The 24,876-nt window shown below is 40.9% G+C and overlaps 2 protein-coding genes across 8 annotated transcripts in view; one reads left to right on the top strand and one right to left on the bottom strand.

Moving 5' to 3' along the window:
• Positions 1–51: 51 nt before the first annotated feature.
• DMAC2L (distal membrane arm assembly component 2 like) lies at positions 52–24,242 on the top strand. Of its 4 annotated transcripts, XM_071100215.1 has the most exons (6): positions 391–600; positions 8,754–8,865; positions 10,105–10,313; positions 11,551–11,722; positions 19,458–19,543; positions 23,539–24,242. In XM_071100215.1, exons 2-6 carry the CDS (start codon positions 8,759–8,761, stop codon positions 23,589–23,591), a joined length of 627 nt encoding a protein of 208 aa, XP_070956316.1. In that variant the 5' UTR covers positions 391–600; positions 8,754–8,758; the 3' UTR covers positions 23,592–24,242. The 4 variants fall into 4 exon arrangements, with proteins under 4 accessions (XP_011739939.2, XP_070956316.1, XP_070956317.1 ...); XM_011741637.3 differs by lacking the exons at positions 19,458–19,543; positions 23,539–24,242 and adding an exon at positions 12,908–14,696 and having other exon boundaries at positions 52–769; XM_071100216.1 differs by lacking the exon at positions 19,458–19,543 and having other exon boundaries at positions 392–600.
• LOC105481844 (cyclin dependent kinase like 1) overlaps positions 14,365–24,876 on the bottom strand; it is a 69,058-nt gene continuing 58,546 nt past the window's right edge. For all 4 annotated transcript variants that reach the window (XM_011741639.2, XM_071100211.1, XM_071100213.1 and 1 more), the window contains 3 exons: positions 21,849–21,905; positions 19,569–19,739; positions 14,365–17,491 (listed from right to left, as the gene is read on the bottom strand). In XM_011741639.2, coding sequence (XP_011739941.2) covers positions 17,384–17,491; positions 19,569–19,739; positions 21,849–21,905 — 336 coding nt within the window. In that variant the 3' untranslated portion in view covers positions 14,365–17,383. The remainder of the gene's footprint in view (positions 17,492–19,568; positions 19,740–21,848; positions 21,906–24,876) is intronic.

Here is a 24,876-nt window from a genome sequence, read left to right as displayed (position 1 = left end):
CCATGTGGGAGAGGCTGCGGTGGCCAATGGGCGCGCGCGGCGGAGGGCGAAGGGCAGGCCAGTGCGCCGCAGACGCGCGGACGCGGGCTGGCTCCCTCCTTCCAACGCTGTGAGTAGAGGAGCTAGGCCCCTAACCGGGCGGTACTAGGCTGGTCGTTGTGTTCCGCCCTCGCTCTTCGCCCACGCTGGGCTGAACGAAAACCTGGCCCTTTAGGTCGCGCATCTTCGACCTTCACCGCCATGCGGATATGGGCCGCGGGAGAAACTTTGAGGGCGGGATTACGGTGAAAATGCTTGTTTGGGTGGGCCCAGCGGCTTCTTTCTCCCGGCTCGGCTTCGGCCCCGCCCCCGCCTCGCCCCGCCCCCGCTCCCGCTCGGCCCTGCACGCGGCCCGCGGGAGGGAGAGGGCCCGGGCACCCACCGTCTCCGTCCCGGCCCTAGCCGAGTCGAGCGTCCACTGGAAGGGCGCTCCCTGTCCGTCCCTAGTCCTCGGTCCTCACGGAGGCTCTTTGTCACAGCGAAGACTGACAGCCCGTAGTCTTCTGGACTTCTTTTATGGGGCTCCTGGCGGTGCTATTCATTCAGTCATTGATTCGTCTTGTAAATATCGAGCGCCTGCTCTGTACTGGACCCGGCGTTGGGTACCGGATGAACCAGACAGCTCGGTCTTTGCCACCATTTATCAGTCTGTGCCCTTTTCTCGAGTACTGAACCGAAATACAGTTTTAAATGTGCTGTGCGGGCTCTGAGCAGCGACTCACCTGTACAGGTCACTTCACCTGATTCCCATTCTGTAAAAATGAGGGCAGTGGGCTGCGTAATGTCTAAAGGACCTTCTAACTCCTTAAAATTATGTGATTCACTATCACCGTGCTAACACGGGTGTTACTAACGCCCATTCTGTATGCTTGATGGCAGTTTTTAATTTTTAGGGTTAGCACAGCTGAACATAACAAATAGAATGACACAAATTTATTACCAGAAGGACTTCGTGTGCCTCTTAGAATCTTGGTTCCAGTCTTTGGTCAGGTGGCTCCAGGAAATCACTTCACCTCTTTGCGTCCGACCCTCCTCTGTGAACTAGGAATGATAGCAGTGTCTCCCTAATCTTAGGGCCGTTGAGCAGATTACACGAGATAAGGTGTTTAGCACAGCGAAGCATTTGCTACGTGATGGCATTTATTATGATTAAAGGGTTTTACTACCAGAACAGTGGTACATAGTTTGCTTTATTTGTTAAAACAATGTAGAATATTGCCTGCTTGTTCCATCACAGATGAAAAAAAGAGATGGTTATTCAACTTTGTGAGGTAATTGTGGATTCCCATGCAACTGTAAGAATAGAGATTCTGTGTACCCTGTACCCAGTCTTCCTAGTGGTAGCATCTTGCAAAACTAGTACGATATCACAGCCAGGTAATTGACATTCACACAATCCATTGATCTCATTCAGATTCCTCATTTTGTATTAGTGTTCTCTGTGTATATTTAGTTATATATTGTTATCAGGTGTGTGGATTCTTGTATCCACCGCTACAGTCAAGGTACAGCCCAGGTCTATCATCACAAGGGTCCCTCCAGTTGCCCTTTTATAACCACAACTTCCCTTTGTAGCCCCACCCAATCTACTCTCTGTTTCCAAAATTTTGTTATATCAAGAACGTTACATAAATGTAATTATTGTAATTATACAGTATGTAACTTTTGGAGATTGACTCTTTCATTCAGCATAATCCCTTGAGATACATCCAAACTGTTACTTGTATCAGTAGTTCCTTTTTATTACTGAGTGGCATTCCATAATGTAGATGTACTACAATATTAATATGGTTTGGCTGTGTCCCCACCCAAATCTCATCTTGTCATCTTGAATTGTAACTCACAATTCCCATGTGTTGTGGGAGGAACCGGGTGGGAGGTGATTGAATTATGGATGTGGGTTCTTCCTGTGCTGTTCTCCAGATAGTGAATGAGCCTCACAAGATATGATAATTTTAAAAAGTTTCCCTGCACAAGTTCTTTCTTTGCCTGCTGCCATCCATGTAAAATGTGACTTGCTCCTCCTTGCCTTCCACCATGATTGTGAGGCCTCCCCAGCCATGTGGAACTGTAAGTCCATTAAACCTCTTTTTCTTCGCAGTCTCGGGTATGTCTTTATCAGCAGTGTGAAAATGGACTAATACAGGTAGTCCACCCTCTTCAGCCTCCCAAAGTGTTGGGATTACAGGTGTGAGCCAACACATCCAGCTTATTGTGTCATTCTTTTTTATTTGCTTATTTTTTTTTTGAGACAGAGTCTTGCTGTGTCACTCAGGCTGGAGTGCAGTGGCTCGATCTCTGCTCACTTTAAGCTCTGCCTCCCGGGTTCACACCATTCTCCTGCCTCAGCCTCCCGAGTAGCTGGGACTACAGGCACCCGCCATCACGCCCAGCTAATTTTTTGTATTTTTAGTAGAGACAGAGTTTCACTGTATTAGCCACGGCACCCGGCCTATTATGTCATTCTTATTCCTTTGCGTCCTCACAGCTTAGCTCCCACTTTTGAGTGAGAACATACGATGTTTGGTTTTCCATTCCTGGGTTACTTCACTTAGAATAGTAAACTCCAGGCCAGGTGCGGTGGCTTACGCCTATAATCCCAGCACTTTGGGCAGCCAAGGCAGGCGGATCACAAGGTCAGGAGATTGAGACCATCTTGGTCAACATGGTGAAACCCCATCTCTACTAAAATACAAAAAATTAACCAGGCGTGGTGGCATGTGCCTGTAATCCCAGCTACTTGGGAGGCTGAGGCAGGGGAATCACTTCAACCTGGGAGGCGGAGGTTGCAGTGAGCTGAGATGGCGCCACTGCACTTCAGCCTCGTGATAGAGCGCAAGACTATGTCTCACAAAAAAAAAAAAAAAAAAAAAAAGAATAATCCTATTCAGGTTGCTGTGAATGCCATTAATTCATTCCTTTTTATGGCTAAGTAGTATTCCATCATATATATATACCACAGCTTCTTTATCCGCTCATTGATTGATGGGCGTTTGGGTTGGTTCCACATTTTTGCAATTGCAGATTGTGCTGCTATAAACGTGTGTGCAAGTATCTTTTTTTATATAATGACTTCCTTTCCTCTGGATAGCCACCTAGTAGTGGAATTGCTGGATCAAATGGTAGTTCTAATTTTAGTTATTTAAGGAATCTCCGCAATGTTTTCCATAGTGGTTGTACTAGTTTACGTTCCCATCAGCAGTGTAGAAGTGTTCCCTTTTCACCATATCTACGCTAACATCTATTTTTTTAAATTTTTTGATTATGGCCATTCTTGTAGGAGTAAGGTGATATCACGTTGTGGTTTTGATTTGCATTTTCCTGATCATTAGTGATGTTGAGCATTTTTTCATATGTTTGTTGGCCATTCATATATCTTCTTTTGAGACCTGTCTTCATGTCCTTAGCCCACTTTTTGATGGGATTGTTTGGTTTTTTCTTGCTAATTTGTTTGAGTTCATTGTAGATTCTAGATGTTAGTCTTCTGTCAGATGTATAGATTGTGAAGATTTTCTCCCACTCTGTGAGTTGTCTGTTTACTCTGCTGACTGTTCCTTTTGCCATGCAAAAGCTCTTTAGTTTAATTAAGTACCAACTACTTATCTTTGTTTTTATTGCATTTGCTTTTGGGTTCTTGGTCATGAAACCCTTGCCTAAGCCAATGTCAAGAAGGGTTTTTCTGATGTTATCTTCTAGAACTTTTATAGTTTCATGTCTTAGATTTAAGTCCTTGATTCATCTTGAGTTGATTTTTGTATAAGGTGAGAGATAAGGATCCAGTTTCATTCTCCTACATGTGGCTTGCCAATTATCCCAGTACCATGTGTTGAATAGGGTGTCCTTTCCCCACTTTATGTTTTTGTTTGTTTGGTTAAAGGTAAGTTGGCTATAAGTATTTGGTTTTCTTTCTGGGTTCTCTGTTCCATTGGTGTATGTGCCTGTTTTTATACTAGTACCATGCTGTTTTGGTGACTACGGCCTTATGGTATAGCTTGAAATCAGGTAATGTCATGCCTCCAGATTTATCTTTTTGCTTAGTCTTGCTTTGGCTATGTGGGCTGTTTTTTGGTTCCATATGAATTTTAGGATTATTTTTTCTAGTTCTCTGAAGAATGATGGTATTTTTATGGGGATTGTATTGATGGGAAGACCAATATCCAGAATCTGCAGTGAACTCGAAGCAATTTGTAGATTGCTTTTGGCAGTATGATCATTTTCACAATATTAACTCTACCCATCCATGAGCATGGGATGTGTTTCCATTTGTTTGTGTCGTGATTTCTTTCAGCAGTGTTTTGTAGTTTTCCTTTTAGAGGTCTTTCACCTCCTTGGTTAGGCATATTCCTAAGCATTTATTTATTTATTTTTGCAGCTATTATAAAAGGGGTTGAGTTTCTTGATTTGATTCTCAGCTTGGTCACTGTTGGTATATAGGAAAGGTACTAGTTTTGTACATTAATTTTGTATCCTGAAACTTTGCTGAATTCATTTATTGGTTCTAGGAGCTTTCTGGAGGAGTCTTTAGGGTTGTCTAGGTATACAGTCATATCATTAGCAGACAGCAACAATTTGACTTCCTCTTTACCGATTTAGATGCCTTTTCTTTCTTCTCTTGTCTGATTGCTCTGTCTAGGACTTCCAGTATTATGTTGAATAGAAGTGATGAGAATGAGGCTGGGTGTGGTGGCTCACACCTGTAATCCCAGCACTTTGGGAGGCCAAGGGGAGTGGATCACCTCAGGTCAGGAGTTCAAGACCAGCCTGGCCAACATGGTGAAACTCCATCTCTACTAAAAATACAAAAAATTAGCCGGATGTGGTGGTGGGTGTCTGTAATCCCAGCTACTTGGAAGGCTGAGGCACAACAATCACTTGAAGCCAGGAGGCAGAGGTTGCAGTCAGCTGAGGTCGTGCCATTGCACTCCAGTCTGGGCAACAAGAGTGAAACACCATCTCAAAAAAACAAAAAGAAAGGGGGCTGGTGAGAGTCGGCATCTTTATCTTGTTCCAGTTCTTGAAGGGAGTGCTTTAAACTTTCCCTGTTCATATTATGTTGGCTGTGGGTTTGTCATATATGGCTTTTATTACTTTGGCATACCCTTGTATGCCAGTTTTGCTGAGGATTTTAATCACAAAGGGATGCTGGATTTTGTGAAATGCTTTTTCTGCATCTATTAAGATGATCATGTGATTTTTGTTTTTAATTGCGTTTATGTGGCATATAACGTTTATTGACTTGTGTATGTTAAGCCATTTGCGCATCCCTGGTACGAAACCCACTTAATCATGGTGGATTATCTATGGCAGCAGTAATTTAGTAGTGGTTATTTTCTAATTTGCATTTAACTGGGTACTTTTAATTTATTAGAGCTAGATTCACTAACTTACCACTAGAGGTCTCCTCTTTCCCTTTAGAAAGTGTTCCCAAAGGCAACTGCTTGGACTCAAGTAGGAATAATTTGCAAAATCATTAGCAAAGTTGCAGTTGAGAATGTAAAAACCTACCAATTTTTGTTAACTCTATTGCCAAATATAAATTTAATTTTTATGTTTAAAACATTTTAAATCTAGTATCTTGTGTTTTTAGAGATTACAGCTGAAGTAAATTTGGCCTTTCGTTTAAGCTAAATTATAAGATGGGTCAAAATGAATCAAGCAAAAGTAGTCAGTTTTCAAAGATCACTCTAATTCACCTGCTTAATAACAGTTTAACTGGTTTTACCTTTCTCCATGGAAACATGTCAACCATTTAAGACTATTAATAAACAAATATTTATTAAACTTTTGCATTATGCTGAGAAAAATTGAAATGAATGAGATGCCATCCTTGCTCTTTCTTTTACTTTGCATACTCTGTTTTCGTTCTAACTGGATTTTTTTTTTTTTTTTTTGCATATTCTGCTTTTAGACTAACTGAAAACTCTTAATCATCAAGACCCATTTCAAAAGACACCTCTGGTGTGAAGCCTTCTTCTCACTCCCTTCTCTAGGTTCTCATGGCATTTGTTCACACCTCTACTAGCCAACCACGTTGGGTGTTATTTATCTCTTTATGTCATCTGTCTGTATTAAATTATACATTCTATGAGGTCAGGAACCTTGTCTTTCTGTGTGTCTCTTTCTCCTTTGTTCTTATTTTTGTTTGTTTTGTCTTACCATTGTTGCCTTTGCACTAATATAGCTAAGTATAGCAGACATTTGCACTAAGTATAGCAGACATTCAGTAAACATTTTTTGAGTGAGTGAATGAATGAATGAATGAATGGACATGGCATTTGAGTAAGGTCTTGAAATTGGGTGAGATTTCCACAGATTGATGGTGATGGGGGAGGGAGGCTTAAGAGAAAACAGCCTGAGTAGAAACTGGGAAAGCCCTTATTTGTAAATAAGATTGACAACTAATAGAGTTATTCGAGGTGGGCACAGACAGAGAGAGCTTTAACAAAAAGCTGGAAAGGGTTGAGAACATGATAAGAGGTAGTGGAGCAGAGGTTTGCAGTAATGAAGACGGCTATGGTGGAAAAGAGATGAAAAGGGTAGTTGGTTCTGTCTTCAGTTCACATCTCTCACTGTTCCACAGCCTCAGCATCCTCAATCACTTCCTCAGCTCTAAGGTGTTTCCCACTCAGGCATCTTTCTAGCCCTCTTCTTTCTCTTGAATTCTAGCACCTTGTAATGATTGAGGAAAGGACCCTGGGCTGGTAGAGAACTGGGTTCAAGTTTCAACACTACCACCAATTAGTCATGAAACATTGAGCAAGTCCCTTTAAACACAGCATTTATTAATACCCCACCTTGTTCAAGAAAGGATTTAGGGTGTCAGGAAGTTACTTAACATCAGGGCTTCAGTTTCCTCACCTCTAAATGAGAGATTTCATCCAGGTGATCTAAATTCCTTATAGCGCTAACATTTTGTGACCTCTGATTCCAATGATTTTTCGTCATCTGCACTTAGAAATCCTGCTAACACTTAATATGTAGATTATGAAAAACTAGAAGAAAAAAATCTGAACCTATAACCCTGTCCTCCTGATGTGATTTCTTTTAATGGCATCACCATCCTACTACTAGTGACTCAGGGCCAAAACCTGGTGTCATTTTCAACTCCTGCAGCCCATGCCCCTACATCTCTCTTAACTAAGTCATACGGAACCAACTCTGTAATGTCATTCCCATCCTTCCCCAACTAGGCCCTTTCCTATGGCCTCATGTGATTGAAGCCCTTGCTGGCTGGCTATCCCATTCTGTTGACCCTTCATCTTGATGCTGCTGTCTGAGTAAATTTCTTGAAGCACAACTGTAACAATGCCAATGCTTTGTTCTATTTATTTATTTATTTATTTTTGAGACGGAGTCTCGCTCTGTTGCCCAAACTGGAGTGCGGTGTGGTGCAGTCTCAGCTCACTGCAACCTCCACCTCCCGGGTTCAAGCGATTCTCCTGCCTCAACCTCCGAGTAGCTGGGACTACAGGTGCATGCCACCGTGCCCGGCTAATTTTTTTTTTTTTTTTTTTTGGATTTTAGTAGACACAGGGTTTCACCGTGTTAGCCAGGATGGTCTCGATATCCTGGCCTCGTGATCAGCCTGCCTCAGCCTCCCAAAGGCCAGTGCTTTGTTCAAAAACCTTGGTGACTCTCCGCTGCCTACAGAATACAGTCCAAATTCCCTGGCTGAGCATGCAAAACCCTTCATGACCTGACTGCAAGTTGCCTGCCTCTTCTCATGACTCACATGTGCTAGTGAAACTGAAAATAACATGCCTTAAATGTTCCTGCTTCAGCTAATCTGGCATAATTTTTCCTGGCACCTTTGTTTGTTGAAATCCTTTCTTTCCTTATTTTAACTATTTTTCAGGCATTTATCAAGTTCTGTCACTCTTAACTACTTGGTAACATGTCTTAGCCCACTCCATCCTGCATTACACTGTCAGATGCTCAAAGCAAACACCATGTTTCATTTATCTTTGTCTCCCCATCCCCCCACTCCCCGCCGCACCCAGTCCCCTGCACACACCTAGCACACTACTAAGGAAACTTGAATTAAGGTAAATCAAATCGAAACCTACTCCAGGAATCACGTTCTCAAATTATGGTTATAGATTTTCACAGCTGGAAATTATCTAAGCAAATCATCTCATTTTACAAATGAGAAAACCAGAGGTCAGAGAGGTGAAGTTATTTGCCCAGTCTTTCCCAGCTGCCCTTAGTTTTTTTGTTTACACTGCTCTGGTGACAGCACTTGCAGCCTTGTCATAGGTAGATCTATTTTCATGTCTCCTCTTCTTTCCTGGATGCAAGCATCTCAACCTCGACACGTTGCTCTTTCGGTGATTTTAGTGTGTCATTTTGATACTGGAAATATAGATGGGGAGTAGAGCCAGCTTCAGCAAATTCATAGCTACAGCGCCTGAATGGACACTAGATGGCAGTACGACAGACAGACTCCAATTGAGGTTTCAACAGTGGAACTTAATGTTCAAGCCGGAAGGAACCTTAGACACCATCCAGTCCAACCCCTCATTTTTTTTTGCAGCAAACAAATAAAAAAACCCCAAGAACAAGAAACAGGAGTGACTTGCACAATAATTGTTGAGTGGCAAGTGAGTCATCAGCTTTATCAGTACAAGAGCATTGACTCTGAGGTTGTGAAGTAAGTTGCTATATGTATGGGACTCTGATGATGATCTAATGTAAGTACTATTTTGTGTGTCTAGATCAAATGATGCTGTTTGGAAAAGTTTCCCAGCAGTTGTGTGGCATAAAGAAACTCCCATGGTCATGTGATTCCAGATACTTCTGGGGCTGGTTGAATGCAGTGTTTAATAAGTAAGTGACTCTAAATAAAGTGAAGAAATGTGGAGATGGTTATGGCAAAATAAGTTCCCAGTAGCTCGTTTGGCTATTTCTCGTATTTCAAATATTATTTTAACAATTTGTGCAGTGTGATCCTAATTTTGTTTACAAACAAAACCCACACAAACATGGAAAAAACACCAGAAAAATGGATTACGAAATATTAACTGTGGCTGTTTGGGTTGCAGGATTTCAGTGATTTTTCTTACTTATCTGTCCTTTTGATACATTTCAAGTTTTCTAAAATAAACATTTATTTTATAATCAGAAAAACATAATTTTAAAATATTTTATTTTTATGGCTTTTTAAAGGAATGTAGTTAACCTTTTGAATTCTATCAAAGTAACTCAGGTTTTCACAAAATTAGTGGGTGGCACACTTAGAAATAACATTTTGAGCAAGGCACGGTGGCTCACGCCTGTAATCCCAGCACTTTGGGAGGCCGAGGCAGGCGGATCACGAGGTCAGGAGATCGAGACCATCCTGGCTAACACCGTGAAACCCTGTATCCACTAAAAATACAAAAAATTAGCCGGGTGTGGTGGTGGGCACCTGTAGTCCCAGCTACTCGGGAGCCTGAGGCAGGAGAGTGAGTGAACCCGGGAGGTGGAGCTTGCAGTGAGCTGAGAGTGCGCCACTGCACTCCAACCTGGGTGAGAGTATGAGAGTCCATCTAAAAAAAAAAGAGAAAAAAATAGCATTTTGAAGCTGATGAAACTAACCTCCTTCTGATTACTTAATACAGCATTATGATCCCTAGCTTGTGAAAAAAGCATATGTAGAAGTTAATAAATATCACTTAATGAGATTAATTTGAATACAGATTCAGAATTATTTTCTCTTTAATCTTTTGTTATTAATACAAATTTTAACCAAGTATAGTCATTCGTAGAATAGTTACTAAATATCTCTGGTATCAAGCACTCTACTATATGTGAATCAATGAAAAGTTGTGTCTGATAAATTCATATAAAAATAATACGCATTGACAGTGTTCACTTGGAAACAAAAACTAAACTAAAAAAGCAGATAGACTACAGGGTTTTTTTTTGTTTTTGTTTTTGGTTTTTGCATGGATCTCACTAATACATTTATCTTCCTCCTCAGTCACTTGAAAATTTGTTGCGTTCTGTATTATTTATGTCAGTTAATATAGTTAACAAGCTAGTTATTATTGTAAAAGCAAACTGTTTTTTTTCACTTGCCAACAGGGTGGATTATGATCGCATCAGGGATGTTGGCCCTGACAGGGCGGCATCCGAGTGGTTGCTGCGCTGTGGGGCCATGGTGCGCTACCATGGCCAGGAGAGGTGGCAGATGGATTACAACCACCTTCCAACAGGCCCTCTGGACAAATACAAGATTCAGGCGATTGACGCCACCAACTCTTGTATCATGAGCATTGGATTTGATCACATGGGTAACTACCCTGTCATTTTGCTAATAGGAAATGCAGATGATTTTGCAGTGACCATTTTGTTGCAGTTGACTCACAATTATAGTCATAGGTATGTCCTTTTTGCCCATTTCAGTATAGTCAAGTTTATTTCTTCCTGGGTTTGATATTTATTTTCAAATTAAATTGAGGTTACAGACACCTTCCTCTCCTTCCTCCTCTCACTAAGCTTGTTTCTATATGTCTCTAGTCTTTGGTTTATTGACTTAAAATTCAGGGCCTTGTTTATCAAACTATCTTTGTCAAACTTCTGTCATTGAGAAGCCCTCAGTAATGCAGGAATAATTATATCCACACAGCTTCTGCCTACGTGGGCATTTTTTTTCTTTCTTTCTTTTTTTTTTTGAGATAGAGTCTTGCTCTGTCAGCCAGGCTGGAGTGCAGTGGCACAATCTCGGCTCACTGCAAGCTCCGCCTCCCAGGTTCGTGCCATTCTCCCACCTCAGCCTCCTGAGTAGCTGGGACTACAGGCGCCCGCCACCATGCCCGGCTAATTTTGTTTTTGTATTTTTAGAAGAGAATGGGGTTTCACCATGTTAGCCAGGATGGTTTCCATCTCTTGACCTCGTGATCCGCCCGCCTTGGCCTCCCAAAGTACTGGGACTACAGGTGTGAGCCACTGCACCTGGCCTCCTTTTTTTTTCTTTTTTTTTTTGAGACAGAGTCTCACTCTGTCACCAAGGCTAGTCGCCAAGGCTAGAGTGCAGTGGCGCGATCTTGGCTCACTGCAACCTCTACCTCCTGGGTTCAGGTGATTTTCCTGCCTCAGCCTCCCAAGTAGCTGGGACTACAGGTGTGCACTACCACGCCAGGCCGATTTTTCTATTTTTAGTAGAGACGGGGTTTTGCCATGTTGGCCAGGCTGGTCTTGAATTCGTGACCTCAGGTGATTCACCCGCCTCAGACTCCCAAAGTGCTGGGATTACAGGTATGAGCCACCGGGCCTGGCCCTATGTGGGCATTTCTTTCCTCCAGTGTGTGGGCATCTGACTGTAGAATGGCCCCGTCCATCAGCACAAGCTCTGTAGTGAATTCCTTATATGGCTAATAGGGTGAGCAATCATTCCAGTTTTCATGGGATTCAGAGGTTTCCCAGGACACAGGACTTTCAATCCTAAAACCAAGTCAGTCCTGGGCAAACCAGGACAGTTTGTTATCTTAGTGGTAAAGCAGATTCTTAATCTGTACTTTTTCTCCCCAGTGGGCCTACAGCATGTTGAAAAAATAAGGCTGTGCAAGTGTCATTATATCGAGGATGACTGTTTGCTGAGACTTGGTCAACTTGAAAATTTACAAAAAAGCATATTGGAAATGGAAATAATATCCTGTGGGAGTATCACAGACAAAGGCATCATTGCTTTGCGTCATTTAAGGTAGATGATCAAAGCCAAAGTGGAAACTTGATAATGCTGTTAAGGTGAATAGGTAGAATTTAACTGACTGTGAGGGCTGGTGTCTATTTTTAGTTCTGAAAAAGATAATTTTAAAAAATGACTTCACTTCCATCTGTAATACTTTAAAAGAGCTAAAATGATCAATCTTAATACATTAATATTTTATTGAATTTTTTATAGGATATGTTTTTAAAAATTAAATCTACATTAAGCACCTAGCATGGTGCCTGTCACAGTAAGCCCTCAGTAAGCTTCAACGATTATGCTTTCTCTCCTTTTTTTTTTTTAAAGCAATTTCCCCTATGTTTTTGATATTTTCAGGACATTTGGTATATACCTATTAGCATTTTACCCTGTAATTATGTTGGTTGAGGGGAAAAAACCTTGAAGTATTCACCTTTCTGTGTTTAGAGCCTAGAACACTGCCTGACACTATAATAATCATCAAAAGCACGCATTCACTGGTTAGGAAAGCTTTTCTACATCCTCTTGTGCCACCAACCAGACCCATGCCATGGCCTGGAGCAACTCACCTAATTCCAAATGCAAAAACAGATAATACTAGCAAGGAATGTTTAACTCTAAAATTGTAAGGTTCTGAGTCTTATCAGCGTGATGAAAAAAGAATAGAAGTTTGTTTAATCAAATCTCTGTGTTAGAGATCCCAACATTCAAATTATAAATCTAATTAGTGTAGTTCTGCTTTAATATAAAATGGATCTACCAGTAACCTCAGTATCACAGGAAGTTTGAGAAATTTTAAACATTAGGACCACAAGTAGTAGATTGTCCATCTCTTACATTACTTGAGGCTTCAGAGCTTCATCTTTTAGTAGAAACTCGAGTATCTTTAAGAATTTTCCCAGTTTTTGCCCTTTTGGGGTTGAGATTCACATTTCATGTTTCACATGCAAAGGATATCTACATCATTATAAATATATATTTTATTTAGAATGATTCAGCTAGAAATATTGACATAACCTAAGGTCTGTGTTACTTCCTGGCATGAATTTCATCTCTAAGGCTACTGCTCTAAAAGTCATTTTGAAAGCATAGGGTGATATAGATTAATTTTCTATGTAATTTTCTTTCTTTAAGCCAGTGAATTGAGTTTATTTTTAATGCTCTTGGCTAAATTGAAGTGACTTTTTTCTTTATTTGCAGAAACCTCAAATATTTGTTGTTAAGTGATCTTCCCGGAGTAAGAGAAAAAGAAAATCTTATCCAAGTCTTTGAGACAGCACTGCCCTCTCTGGAACTAAAATTACAATTGAAGTAAAATAATGTGTCTTATTTCAGTATAAAGGATCATTTGAAACTGTTGATTCTAAACATCAACTAATATTATATAGTCATCAGTAGAATTATAAGGATGCCATATCATGACATTTACAAGTGGAGAGTGCATCATATTTAGAAAATGAATATTCAGATGTGACTCACTAATGTTACTAAGTTGGAAGTGAGAATTTATGTACATTAATTCATTTTAAGAAAAGTGCAGCCGGGCGCGGTGGCTCATGCCCATAATCCCAGCACTTTGAGAGGCCAAAGTGGGCAGATCACCTGAGGTCAGGAGTTCGAGACCAACCATGGCCAACATGGTGAAACCCCGTCTTTACTAAAAATACAAAATTAGCTGGGTGTGGTGGTCCACGCCTGTAATCCCAGCTACTCTGGAGGCTGAGGCAGGATAATTACTTGACTTGGCAGGTGGAGGTTGCAGTGACCCGCAATTGCGCCACTGCACTCCATCCTGGGCGACAGAGCGAGACTCTGTCTCAAAAAAAAAAAAAAAAGAAGAAAAAGAAAAATGCAAACTAGGTAACATTTTAATACATTCATTTAATATGTAAATCTATAGATATCTCTTGATGTAGATATTTATTTAGAATCCTTTAAAGTTATTTGTACAACAGATGTTTTTATTAGTAATTTACATTAAATTTAACTTTAAAGTTAGTGAAGCATACTACCATAAATGCACAATTATGAAAAATTAGAAGCTAAATTACAGATTCATTGATGGCGTCAATTATGCATAGTGGTCAATGGTGGTTGAAGCATGCATTTCATATTGCTTCCCAGGATTTGCATGCATTTCCCATGATCCTGCATTCTTGTGTTCTTGATAGCATACAGACTTTCTCAGAATCAACAGTTGCTGCTTAATTTGTCTATTTTGTAAGCTTAGGCTACTATTTTGTTAAAACTGGACAGATACTTGGCTGAATACAAATAGTTTTGCAGATTGCAATATAATAAAGGAAACAATAATAAAAACCAGTAGGCTATGCTTAGGTTTCTCTTAAAACTTAAAACTGCTTTAGGCTGGGTGCCGTGGCTCATGCCTGTAATCCCAGTGCTTTGGGAGGCTGAGGTGGGAGGATCACTTGAGACCAGGAGTTTGAGACCAATTTGGGCAACACAGAGAGACCCCATCTCTATAAAAAATTTTAAAAATTAGCCAGGCGTGGTGGTGTACACCTGTACTCTCAGATACTTGGGAGGTTGAGGTGGTAGGATCGCTTGAGCTCAGGAGTTTGAGGCTGCAGTAAGCTATGATCACGGCCACTGAACACCAGCGTGGTAGCCTGGGTGAAAGACAGAGACCCTGTCTCTTTAAAAAAAAAAAAAAAAAAGGGCTGGCCTGTAATCCCAGCACTTTTGAAGGCCAAGACAGGCAGATCATTTGAGTCCAGGAGTTCAGGACGAGCCTGGGCAACGTGGCAAAACCCTGTCTCTACCAAAAAATTAAAAAATAAATAGCCGGGTATAGTGGCACATTCCTGTAGTCTCAACTACTCAGGAGTCTGAGGTAGGAGGATCATTTGAGCCTGGGAAGTGAAGGCTGCAGTGAGCCATGTTGGCACCACTGCACTCCAGCACTCCAGCCTGGGCAACAGATTAAAACCCTATCTCAAAAAAAAAAAAAAAAAAAAAAAGTCAAAAATAGATAAAACAGGTCTTTATTGTTACCTGTGTGAAATGGCCCTGATTCTATTACTGTTATATGCCAGTTTGTTTATAGATTTCTGTGTGTTTGATTTGAACTTTTTTTTTTTTTGAGACAGACTCTCACTCTATTGCCCAGGCTGGAGTGCAGTGGTGTGATCTCGGCTCACTGCAACCTCTGCCTCCCAGGTTCAAGCAATTATCTGCCTTAGCCTCCCAGGTAGCTGGGATTACAGGCACCCGCCACCACACCAGCTAATTTTTGTATTTTTAGTAGAGACAGGGTTTCACCATCTTGGCCAGACTGGTCTTGAACTCCTAACCTCAGGATCCACCCGCCTCAGCCTCTCAAAGTGCTGGGATTATAAGCGTGAGCCACCGTGCCCAGCCTGGTTTGAACATTATTGAGCTGTTGAATATAAACTTGAAAATAATTTTCAAATAAACACTTTCTATGATACAGTTTTCAGGTAGAAAAATGAATTTTTGTTGTGTTTAAAAACCAGCTTATACAAATAGCACATAGTATAAATGGTAATTGCCGCTGTCATTTTAAAAATCAGAAAATAGTAAATAAAAGGATGTGGAAGAGTGTCATGTGATACAGTGGAGATTTCATGCTGAATAAAAGGATTATAAATATGGTTAAATTGAACATAAGCATAAATGTAATGGAACTCATTAGAGAAAAATAAGCCTTTTTTCTCAGGTTTGTTTCATTACTGTATGGTGAGACAACTGATTCACCACGATTTAGTCGAGAACTACTTTTCTATTCTGAATGGTTTTTGGTAAAACTATTTGCTGAATTATTAGGCAGTTATAGTAATCTGCCTCCGTCAAGTGCATTTTCTTGGGTTAAGGAAAAAAGAAATTTTAACTATTCATGGAAGCTGGATGTTCTTCCTTGTCATTTGAATCAAGGCTGTCTAACAGGAATTGAATAATTCAGGGACTAGCATTTAACCCATATCAGGTCTAGGCAAGAAATGACATACATTAGGAAGCCTTAGGATATCATTAAACTGCCTAGAGTCAAAATTATTGAACACACACCAGACCTCAGTGGATTACTTAAGTAAATGGGGTCAGATGTCATCGTGAAGAAAATTAACGGGAAGAAAATGAGAGTACAGAATTGTTTTGAAAATAGAGTGAAATTCAACTTTGAAGACCATGGCTGAGAAGTGCTAGGAATAGTGGCAGCACATCAACCAGAAATGGTGTTGAGCTGTAAGAAACAGACGTCAGGCTTCATATTGCCCTTGTGTCGGGGGAACAAGGATGAAAAAGCTTTTTGATTAAGAGCAGTAGACCAAATCAAAGCTAATTATGTCATTTTGGCCAGGCGCAGTGGCTCATGCCTGTAATGCCAGCACTTTGGAAGGCCGAGGCGCTCAGATCATGTGAGCCCAGGAGTTCAAGACCAGCCTGGGGAACATGGCAAAACCCTGCCTCTACCAAAAAATACAAAAAAATTAGCCAGGTATAGTGGCACATGCCTGTAGTCCCAGCTACTTGGGAGGCTGAGGTGGGAGGATCGACATATATATATGTCATCATTTTAAGTCTCACTGTGCAAGGCTATGAGTCCTCAATAATACTTTGGACTACTTAGTGTAATACATTAGTTGTTAGAATAGCATATACACACACACACACACACACATACACATATACATACATAAACATACAAAACATACAAACAGTGCAAAAAGATGTTTCAGGGAAAACATCAGTTTACAACATAATGTCTTTCATGGCTCAAGGAAAAGCTCACAAGCAATTTCTTCTGAAACCCAGATCACTTACAGGTTTGCCTATAGATGTACCAGGTCAAAGGCTGTGCCAGAGAGAATGATGTACTAATTATTTTCAGGCTGACAGGTTCAGTTCCTGCAAAGCCTGTAGATCTTGCTCTACCCTTTGACTGCCTTAATCAGCTGCCAGGCTTCATGCCATGGTTTGCAAGGGGAATTGGGTGAATAAATGTAGACAGATTACAGTAAATTCATCTTGCCTGCAAAAGTGACTAAGGTGCATCCTTTACTGATAAAGTAAGGATGAAATGTATAAACATATAATTAAATATATAAATTACCAAGTCTTTGTGATAATTCGTATGCTTTTAAATATTGCGAACCTGTTACCCTCAAAATGTTTTAAAATATAAAAATCAAGAAATAGAGTGCAGGAAATGGGATTTTAAACATTTTGATTTCAAGAAGTAGAACTTCCTTAAATATGATGCTGAAACAATCTGAGAGGCAGGAGATAGGACTCAAGGCAACAGATCCAAGGAAATATATATGGGCATTTTGTAGTCCGTTTTTCTTGTGTGGCATGTGGTACAACTGAAGCATAAATCTTTTTGGTATCATCTAATTTTGCCAGAGGTATGGGACAGTTCATATTCAGTCCATAAGCTCGGCTGCTTACATGAACTGAAATACAAGTGCAACTCCAAACAGGTTTTTTCTTTCTTTTCTGGACACCATCATCAAGCATGGAAGACTGGATCTGGAATTTCCCTTCATATCTTGCCAATTGGCCTCCCAGTTTCTTGCTTATGTTTTCTCCTGGTGTGTTTTCAACATTGTAATTGTTTTTGATCAACTGTATAAGTTTTATTTTCTTCAAAGTATTTATTGATTCCTTTTTAAAAAATCATGTCTCCTAGCTCCTTTAAATGTCTGGAAAACGGTAGTTAAGTTTCTTGGTATTACAGTAGTACTTCTTATTGTCCAAAGCTGGAAGGATGCTGCTGCCAGTTAGCTGGGGTAGGTATTGCAACTGAAAATGCAAAACACAGAATTAGGTTCAAAACTGTGCCATGCATTTTTTGTTTTCATTATTTAGAATATATCACAAAAGAGGTAATTAAGCTTTTTAGTATAGAAACACTTTTTTTGGCACAGAATCCAGGACTTGAGAGAGGATTAAATGTTTCAATTTGGTCTTTGCTTTTCCTTTTAAATGTTTATTTTATATTAAAAAGGAAAACGTGCACATTAAAGAAGATTTAAAGAATATGAAAAGGGGAGAATCTACATGTTAACATTATTGGGGAAAAAACAGATTTACAGGAGTTGAGAGCTTGCTGAGATCTTAGGGATCATTTAAGCCAATGCCTTGTCTTATGGCAGAGAAAACTGATAACCAGAGCACCTAGGCAATTTGCCTACTTACTCTCTTTCCTTAGTTAAAAAGGCAAATCAAGCATGGCACAGTGCACACTTGTAGTTCCAGCTACGAGGGAGGCTGAGGTGGGAGGATCCCTTGAGCCCAGGAGACCAGCCTGAGCAACATAACAAGACCCCCATCTCTAAAGAAAAAAGACAAAACTGCTTCCTGAAAATGTTTGAATTTATTGTCAATGTCAAATGAAAGTCAGAACACACCTGTATTTTTTGTATTGCACTATATGTCCTTAGGTATCCCTAAAAAGGAACTTTTTAGTACTTTTACTTTTTAGAAAAAATTTTTTCAGGCATTCTCCTCAGAAAAGGACTTTTTAGTACTTTTAAATCAGTTGATTCTTTCAGGATTTAAAAGCAGTACACCAGGCCAGGTGTGGTGGCTCATGCCTGTAATCCCAGCACTTTGGAAGGCCAAGGCGGATGGATCACCTGAGGTCAGGAGTCGAGACCAGCCTGCCAACATGGCAAAACCCCGTCTCTACTAAAAATATAGACATTAGTTGGGCATACTGGCGCGTGCCTGTAATCCCAGATACTGGGGAGGCTGAGGCAGGAGAAACGCTTGAACCCGGGAGGCAGAGGTTGCGGTGAGCCAAGATCACACCACTGCGCTCTAGCCTGGGCGACAGAGTGAGACTCGGTCTCAAAAAAAAAAAGCAATACACTAAATAGTGGAGTTTCCCTATTTTTTCAAGTAGAAATATTTCCATCAAAACCTTTTGCTCTTGAATACAAAGTAATGCTGAGATAAGGAATAATTCGGGGGTGGGGGTGGAGGAGTCTGTTTCTGGCCTGTTTTGCCACCTGGATCATACATGATGGAGAATAAAATTAAAACATTATTAATTTTGTAACTGTGATCTACATTAGGGCCCTGGAGTTCATGTTGTACTTGTTCCTCATGGACTCTTCACCCTTTTCCCTCCTCCCAGCCTCACACACAACACCCTGGTACCATTCAGCATGCTGGGCAGTGGAAGCTGCAAAGGGAAAGACAAAGGCAAGATAATGTATAGCTTAAGGAGTACCTAGGTAGATCCAGAGGTTACCCAGGATCAGTTGTGGTTCCAACAACAGTTCATTCTAAATTATTACAGCTTTTGGCTTATCACAAGATGCTTAATATGAGGCTATTTTATACCAATCAGGATTCTTCACAGACTCCCAGTGTGCAGTTTGGATGCTGGTCTCTGGTTAAATGTTTTCAGCTGATATCACCAAAAGCATTCATCACTGTATTTGCCCTAGCCAACTATGACAAAGGATCAGGGAGGAAAACGCTCCTTTTTTGGACAAACCTGGAGTGTTAGTTAATACTGAAGGTGTACATGACACAGAACTGCCTGGGAAAATCTGATTTCATTTTCCAAAGCACAAGAAGTGTGTTCAGCTGGACTCATACTCATGTATCTTGTTGAGACCTGTGCTCATGCAGGCCGGAAACCCTGGTCCCTATGTGACAGCAGGACAAGAGCACCTTTAGGATTCAGGGAGAGGGGACTTCAGGAGACAGATATCCCTGGGGCCCTGGCTGATAGACCCTGTGACCTGTCTCCTAGTGCTGGAATGAGGATGCTGGAGCTGAAAGCCACAACTGCCATCCTCAAGTCTAGCTGGAGTCATACCACTGTGTACCGGGTGGCAGGTAGGAGATCATTTGAAATTACAACCTTGGATGTTTCTGTAAAGCAGTGGTGCTTTCGGCTCTTTCTTAGGGTCTTTCTTGTTGGTTTGTCATGTTCTTTTGCCACATCCTCTATTTCTCTGATGTTTTCAAAATATGGGTGATGCAACAGCTGTTCACATGTCAGTCTCTCAGTAGGGTCCATGTGGAGACAGCCCTAAAAGAACAGAAAATTCCTTCTTCTTTAAAATTGTATTAACTTATTAATGTCATTTTTTTTTCTTCTTTGAAAGATGAAACTCTTCAGTTGCAATAATAAGGGGGGAAAGCCAGAAAAACACACCAGTCATGATTTTAGTTCCTTCCAGTCATTCCTAAATGGGCACTCACATATTAAATAAACAATTTCTAGAAGTAGTAATGAAAAATCATTTTCTCCACCTTATTCTGTTCTTGAGGCAATTGATACTCTGCCCTGGGAGAGTAAGATTTAGAGTTTGCCTCAGTGGCCAAATGGGGTAATCCATTTAGCTAGTTTGGTCCCCTGCATGTACTTTGTAAAAACTAGTGTTTTTATGTTAAAAATGATATTTACACATGATAACAAATACAATTCATACAGCAAAGTCTCCACCACTCTAGGTGTTCCATTCACCCCTCTAAAATCAGCTACTCTTTTTTTTTTTTTTTTTTTTGGTGTATCCCTCCAGAAATAGTTTATCCATTATAAGTGTATATGAGCATGTATATAAGGAGAAGCATAATGTACATGCCTTTATATTACATCATTGTTAACTATTTTTGTTGCCACTGAGTAGGCCATGGAGCTCATTCTTGAATAGATTAAATTTCACAACTACATACCCCAAAGAATTGACTCAATTTTTATTGGTTATGTCAGAGGTGTTGAAACCAGAGCAACTCCATCTTGAATAGGGGCTGGATAAAATAAGGCTGAGACCTACTGGGCTGCATTCCCAGGAGGTTTGGCATTCTTACAGGATGAGATAGCAGGTCGGCACAAAATACAGGTCACAATGACCCTGATGATAACACAGGATGCAGTAAAGAAGCTGGCCAAAACCAAGATGGCGATGAAAGTGATGTCTGGTTGTCCTCACTGCTCATTATACACTAATTATAATGTGTTAGCATGCTAAAAGACACTTTCACCAGCACCATTGACAGTCACCAGACAATACCATAGCAATGCCCAGAAGTTACCCTAAATAGTCTAAAAAGGGGAGGAACCCTCAGTTCCAGAAAATCCCTGCCCCTCTCCTGGAAAACTCATGAATAATCCACCTCTTGTTTAGCCTATAATCAAGAAATAACTAAGTATACTCAGTTGAGCAGGACATAGCACTGCTCTGCCTATAGAGTAGCCATTCTTTTATTCCTTTACTTTGTTAATAAATTTGCTTCCACTTTGCTGTGTGGACACGCCCTGAATTCTTTCTTGTGCGAGGTCCAAGAACCCTCTCTTGGGGTCTGGATTGGGACCCTTTCAGGTAACAGTTATCATTTATATTAACTCATTATTTAATACATTAGTAAATAAATAAGTTTTAAACCATGTGGGACATTGACTGTAACTTGCAAACAGTTGATACCATAACTCATTTTACATAAAAGCTATATTTTTAAATATATATATATAAATCAAGTTTTTAAATGTACTTCAAATGTACCAGGGAGTTAGCTATTTAAAAGGATCCTACAGCTAAGCATTTTCTGAAGAAAAGGTTCCCTTTGTAAAACTATCACCACCCCTCTGAAATTTCTGTTTTGTGTAAATTTAGACTTCAAATATAATGTTAGGTTTAAAGTGAAAAATACTTGCAAATGTTTTCACTTAATAGAATGTGATCCATTTTAAAACTTGAAAATATACTTTTCCAAGGATAATTTTTTTGTTTTTTTTTTTTTGAGACAGAGTCTTGCTCTGTTGCCCAGGCTGGAGTGCAGTTGTGCAGTCTCGACTCACTGCAACCTCTGCTTCCCCGGGCTCAAGCGATTCTCCTGCCTCAGCCTCCCGAGTAGCTGACATTACAGGCGAGTGCCACCATGCCCAACTAATTTTTTTTATTTTTGGTAGAGACGGGGTTTCACCATGTTGACCAGGCTGGTTTTGAACTCCTGACCTCAAGTGATCCGCCTGCCTCAGCCTCCCAAAGTGCTAGGATTACAGGTGTGAGCCACCGGACAGCCAGGAGAATTCTAAAAGGAACACTTTTCATTGCATGGATTGACATAAATAATTCAGATTCCCCAATTGATGACAACTGCTGTGTGCTTCCTGGTCTGTTGGAAGCCACGATTTTACCTTTAGGAGCCCCAGAGCAGGATAAGAGATGTTTGGGAATTTCAATTCAAGTGGTTCCTGTTGAAAAGAAAAGAGATTTTTAATTTACAGCATGTATTCAAATTAAGGTTACCTCAAATTAAATCTTTCAATAGAAACATTTTCCCGGCACCTTCCTCACCTCCTCCACCCTTTGCCCACTCCACCTGCTGCCTAAAACAATCTCCCTTTGCCTTTCACAAGCTTTCTCTCCCCATCTCCAAAATGCTTTTTCAAATTTGCTTCCTAACCACTCCCTTCACTTAGCAAATTATAAATAAAAATACTAATGAAAAACAAAAAACTTTCTGAGCAGCTTTTTCCTTTTTTTTTTTTTTTTTTTTTTGGCCTCAATTTATATAACTTGCCTTTCCTGAGAATAATTTTTGGCATTTATAGTGGCGTTTATAAAAAGGCAGCCGGCTGGGTACAGTGGCTCATGCCTATAATCCACTCAGGGAGGCCAAGTCTGATGGCTTGAGCCCAGGAATTTGAGACCAGCCTGGGCAACATGAAACCCTGTCTCTATAAAAAAAAAAAATGTACCAACAAACTAGCCAGGGGTGGTGGTGTGCTCCTGTAGTCCCAGCTACTTGAGAGGCTGAGGTGGGAGGATGGCGTGAGTTTGGGAGATTGAGGCTGCAGTAAGCCATAAATGTGCCACAGCACTCCAGCATGGGCGACAGAGCAAGACCCTGCCTTAAAAAAAAAAAAAAAAAGGCAGCTCTAATTATATAAAGGGAGCTGTAAAATAGATGTTTTTCCCCTACCCAGGTGAACAGATGCTTCTTGATTTTCTGGTATAAACACCGTCGTCTCCCACTAGAGCCTGCTGCTTCCCTTATCAGCCTACTGTTTAAAGAGTCTCCTGTGGGGCATTCATCAATCTCCTTTTGGCCATGTAAGGCTATTTTGCTCCAGTCATGTGCTGGAGACAATCAGGAATAACACTATAAATGGGAGGAATGCCGAATGTCAGGCAGACAAACAGGCCAGTTAAAGAGAGGTACCGCTGACAAAGGCTAATTGAGCAGAGAGGCTGAGAAAATAAGAGCCAGCCAAGCTGAGCAAAATAAATGACTGCAGTGCATTGTGTGTATAAAAGTGGCAGTGTGTGAACTGCCGGCTGGAGTGACTGGCCAGGCTCATCTAATCAAACACAGTCCTGGTGCCGTGGCCAGCCTTCACAGTACAGTATTATTTTGGACAAGGAACCAGCTCCCAATAACCAATTCTGGATTGTACACATTGATAAGAGTAGGAGAGAAGAGCCTCTGTTTTAGAGTTCCCTATGTTCAACAGGAGAAAAAAAAATTCTAAAGTAGATTTGTATTAGCCCTTGACAGTATTCCCTGTTGCACCTCCATACTCCCACTCATGCTCCATAGCTTAAATTCTCTTGTTCTTTCTGTCGGTTGAATCTGAGCATCACTGGGGATTGACGTGCTATTGCTATATCATCGAGCTCTGCTGTCCCAGCAACAATGTCTGAATGAGGCTGACTGGTTGCCTGTGATACGCTGGAGCCCATCCTGCCGGCTGAGCTAGTTTCCCAGCCCCAGAAGCAGGCAGGCCTCCCTCTGTCAGGGTTACTGACAGGCAGAGGGACTGGGGCACAGATGTTCAACCAGTGCAGCCCCCGCACTGCTTCTTCCTGTATTTCTGTCAACAGGAAATCTGCAGGACAATCTCTGGGAAACCATGGGAAGCTTTCTACATTTATGAAACCTGGGTTACTTCTGAGGCTTCACCAACAGACAAGAGAACAGGAAATCACTAAGGATATTTAGTACAGAACTGGGAATGTCCAGACCACAAGGAAGCCAGATGGGTCACCTCCCATATGTCAGGTGTCATTCCTGCCCCTCCGTCCCAGCAAGACCCACTTTGAATGCTAGTGCTGCAGGAGGAAGAGGCAATGGAGATGCAGAAACCTTCACTGTGGGACAAGCCAAGAGGTTAGGGAACAAATAAAACACAAGTGGTAGAGACAGAATTTACATCTGGAAACTGAAGGGTTTAGTGAGCAACTGGAGAGTTAGTTTCATTTTTAAGATACCTTCCTCAGACAGTGGAAACTCAAGATTTCACAAACCTTAATTATGCTCTGAAATGTTTTTGATTGCAATACAGACTCGTTAGAAGACACTCAAAAATATAAGAAATCATAAAGTTACCCCAAAATCCCACCCAAAAGAGATACCTGCTGTTAGTATTTTGATATATATCCTTGCAGCCATTTATTTCACAAATGTCAAAAAAGAGCTTGTGATTTCCCAGATGATGTCATATTATTGTGTATTTATATATGTAAATAAATATATATATATGCATTGTGTACATATTACATATTTATTAAAACTTGGTCAAATTACACATACTGTTTTTTTTTGTTTGTTTTGTTTTTGTTTTTGTTTTGAGACAGAATCTGGCCCTGTTGCCCAGGCTGGAGTATAGTGACATGATCTCGGCTCACTGCAACCTCCACCTCCCAAGGTCAAGCCATCTTCCCACCTCAGCCTCCCAAGTAGCTGGGACTACAGATGTGTGCCACTGTGCCTGGCTAATTTTTGTATTTTTAGTAGAGATGGGGTTTCATCATGTTGCCCAGGCTGGTCTCGAACTCCTGGGCTCAAGCGATCCACCTGTCTTGGCCTCGCAAAGTGCTGGGATTACAGGCATGAGCCACCATGCCCAGCCTACACTGTTTTCTAACCGTCTTTTTTTTTTTTTTTTTTTCACTGCATGATATTACTTACTTTTACAGACAGAATTTTGCTCTGTCACCCAGGTTGGAGTGCAGTGGCATGATCATAGTTTACGGTAACCTCAAACTTCTGGGCTCAAGTGATTCTCCTGCCTCAGCCTCCCAAGTAGCTGGAGCTATAGGCATGTGCCACCAACCCCAGTTAGTTTTTAAAATATTTTGTAGAGACAGGGTCTTGCTATGTTGTCCAGGCTGGTCTTGACCTCCTGCACTCAAGCATCTTTCACCTCAGTTGTCTCCTGG

This window comes from Macaca nemestrina, chromosome 7 (genome assembly GCF_043159975.1).
Source record: "Macaca nemestrina isolate mMacNem1 chromosome 7, mMacNem.hap1, whole genome shotgun sequence".
In the NCBI taxonomy this organism is placed as follows: Eukaryota; Metazoa; Chordata; class Mammalia; order Primates; family Cercopithecidae; genus Macaca; species Macaca nemestrina.
Note: the sequence above shows the minus strand (reverse complement) of the source record. Positions and strands in the feature narration are given on the sequence as shown.

Excerpts from the sequence above, each read along its gene's own strand:
- DMAC2L (XM_011741637.3), top strand. The coding sequence starts at position 730 with ATGTGCTGTGCGGGCTCTGAGCAGCGACTCACCTGTACAG. Across the intron at positions 8,866-10,104 it reads TTGAATGCAGTGTTTAATAA|GGTGGATTATGATCGCATCA; the intron begins GTAAGTGACTCT and ends ACTTGCCAACAG. Across the intron at positions 11,723-12,907 it reads ATTGCTTTGCGTCATTTAAG|AAACCTCAAATATTTGTTGT; the intron begins GTAGATGATCAA and ends CTTTATTTGCAG.